We start from the raw sequence: 2,575 nt of genomic DNA, 5'->3' as shown, positions 1-2,575 counted from the left end.
GAAGTGTTGGGATTACAGGCTTGAGCCACCGTGCCTGGCTTGGTGTGGTATATCTGAATGTGAGTGTGCATGTGAGTGGTGTTTGTGTGTGTGGTACGGTATATGTGTGAGTGTGAATATGTGTGGTGTGGTATATGTGTGAGTGGTGTGTGGTGTTGTATGTGTGTGTGTATGTGAGTGGTGTGTGGGTATGTATGTGTGAGGGTGTGAGAGTTTGTGGTATAGTGTATCTGGTTTTGCAAGTTAGGGGAGAAGGGCTTGAGTACATGTGTAACCCGGGGAAGCAGGTGATGGAGGGTGAGTGTTGTGGGAGAGCAGGGGCAGGCTGCTTCGGTCCTTGGAAGAGATCTTGGTGATGTCCCCTCCCCTAGCGGCATCCCAGACAGCAGGGACAGAGTGGTTGCGGGGTGGATAGGAAGGACGATGAGGGAGCTTAAGCTGGCTGGCTTCCATGTCCTCAGCCATGTGGGAGGTGAGGTCATGGTGCCAGCAAGCAGGTGAAGCAGGTCGCGGCTAAGGAGATGGAGAGGTCTAGAACAGCTGTCGTGGGGAAGGCCGGGCTGGAGGGCGTGCGGGCGCTGCGGTGTTGTGAGCTCATTCTGCAGTGTTCAGCAACCTCTCCACTGCTTTTGCAGCTTGGAAGCAGAAACAGGAAGCGGGCGGTGGTGTGACTTGGGGTTAGAGACTGGGCCGGATAGCTGCGGGTGGCTGCAGGTGCCCGGAGGGACAGTGAACCTTGTAGGAGTACATGGTCAAGGGACCAGGCTGGGGCATGGTGGACAGGGGTGGGTTGCGGGTGGGGGGACTAAGGCTTTTCTGGGTTCACGTAGTAGATGTGGATGGGGAGGAGGAGAGGCAGATCATGGCCGGCAGGGGACTTGGAGGTAAATCTGAGGTCAAGGATGTCCCATGGTGGACGATGACTGAGTTGGAGGGAAGTTTGGTTTGAAGCGGTGGCATTGGTGCAGGCTGGCAGAGGGGACAGTTCTGGATAGAGGGTCCTGATGAACGGGAATACCCATGGGAGGTGATGCAGGTGAGGATTCTGCGCTTCTGAAGGAGGAGCTGGGCATTTAGAATGGCACTGGAGAGCAAGGACTGACTGAGGCCCTTCACTCTGTCCCCAAGATGCCAGAAAGGGAAGATTGGAGGAGACAGAGTTGAAGTGAGTGTTCCAGGGAATGAGTCAGTTAAGAGATGGCAGGATCTTAAGGGAAAATGGCTAAGATCTGGGGAGTTGGACTTCTATGGACGCATGCTTCACTGGGCAGAAAGGATGCAACTCTGGGTACAGATGGGGTCAGGGTGAGGGGCAGTGAAGCCAGGGCTGAGGGGAGAGGGGCTATGGGAGGAGGTAGCAGGGGTCTTTGGAGGTTCCAGGTGTTACGGGAGTGAAGGCATCCGCAGGTAGCACACTCGGTGATGGGGACACCGTCCTGGGTAGGCTTTTCCAGACATAGAAAAGACCTACCCAGTGCACTTGCTCCTGTGGGCGTGTCTCCTGGCAGTCCTGGTGCAGGTCAGACAGCCCCTCCTGGAGTTCTCAGGGTTACCTCTCAGGGTTACTGGCAGCGCTGTCCTTTATCCATTCCCCACCCCAGTCCTGAGGATCCCCTAAATGGAAAGGTTGGACTGGCCTAGGGGACGGCCTTTGGACCTTCTCTGAGGCTGCTGGGAGGGACCTGAGTAAGGTAGTCCAGAAGTCCCTCACTCGAGGGACAGGGTCTCTCTGTAGGGGTGGGGCTGGGTTCTTGCAGACAGCTCAGTGGGTTTAACCTGCAATTCCTGCCTGTGTTGTATCTCCACGCTGACAGGGGCTGCTCAGCAGCAGGCAGGCCGGGTAGGTGTGTGTGCGTGCGTGTGTGCACCCTGTTGCGTGCCCCTGTCCTATGGGGCGATGTCCGAGCATGCTCTGTGGAGTTGATGCGTGGCCCTGGAGTGTCCGGTGCTTCAGTGACCCGAGCTGCTGTGTGCGTGGCCTCCGTCTGCTCAGTCATTCTGGCCTGTCTGTGACTGCTCAGGGGTTTGGGCAGAGCGGGCGGAAATGTCTTGCTGTACGAGATCCAGGCTTAGGTCCTCTTCCCCTGTTACTTGTGTGGTGCTGGGGATGGCGGGGCTAGGGGAACAAGGGAGAAGCTTTAAGGGTCAAGCCTGAGCATCTGGGACATGAGCTGGGAGCTAAGTCCTCATCAGAAGAAGCCGGGTAGGCTGGCCTGGGGGGGTTCTTGGAGGCAGCAACCCTCAAGAGTGTGAAGAAAGTGTTGGGATTGCAGGTGCGCTCCCCTGGGGCCCCAGGGCCCCTGACTCTGAAGGAGGTGGAGGAGTTGGAGCAGCTGACCCAGCAGCTAATGCAGGACATGGAGCATCCTCAGAGGCAGAACGTGGCCGTCAACGGTGAGCCCTCCTCACCGGGACAGCCCCACTCTGCCCCTATCCGAGCGGGCTGATACCTCACAGCCCTACATACTTCTTTCTATTTACTGCTGTCTTCTCCGGCTTTCCCAGAACTCTGCGGTCGATGCCATCAACCCCTGGCCCGGGCGCAGCCGGCCGTCCGCGCTCTGGGGCAGCTGTT

General features: G+C 57.7%; 1 protein-coding gene across 1 annotated transcript; it reads left to right on the top strand.

Moving 5' to 3' along the window:
• Positions 1–633: 633 nt before the first annotated feature.
• Positions 634–2,569, top strand: LOC108525883 (zyxin-like; the record flags this gene model as incomplete). Its single annotated transcript, XM_017866669.1, has 4 exons — positions 634–1,036; positions 1,815–1,840; positions 2,274–2,394; positions 2,506–2,569. Coding segments are annotated over exons 1-4 (227 nt in total), but the record flags the coding sequence as incomplete, so codon positions are not given.
• Positions 2,570–2,575: the final 6 nt, after the last annotated feature.

This window comes from Rhinopithecus bieti, unplaced genomic scaffold (assembly GCF_001698545.2).
Source record: "Rhinopithecus bieti isolate Rb0 unplaced genomic scaffold, ASM169854v2 scaffold_29491, whole genome shotgun sequence".
In the NCBI taxonomy this organism is placed as follows: Eukaryota; Metazoa; Chordata; class Mammalia; order Primates; family Cercopithecidae; genus Rhinopithecus; species Rhinopithecus bieti.
Note: the sequence above shows the minus strand (reverse complement) of the source record. Positions and strands in the feature narration are given on the sequence as shown.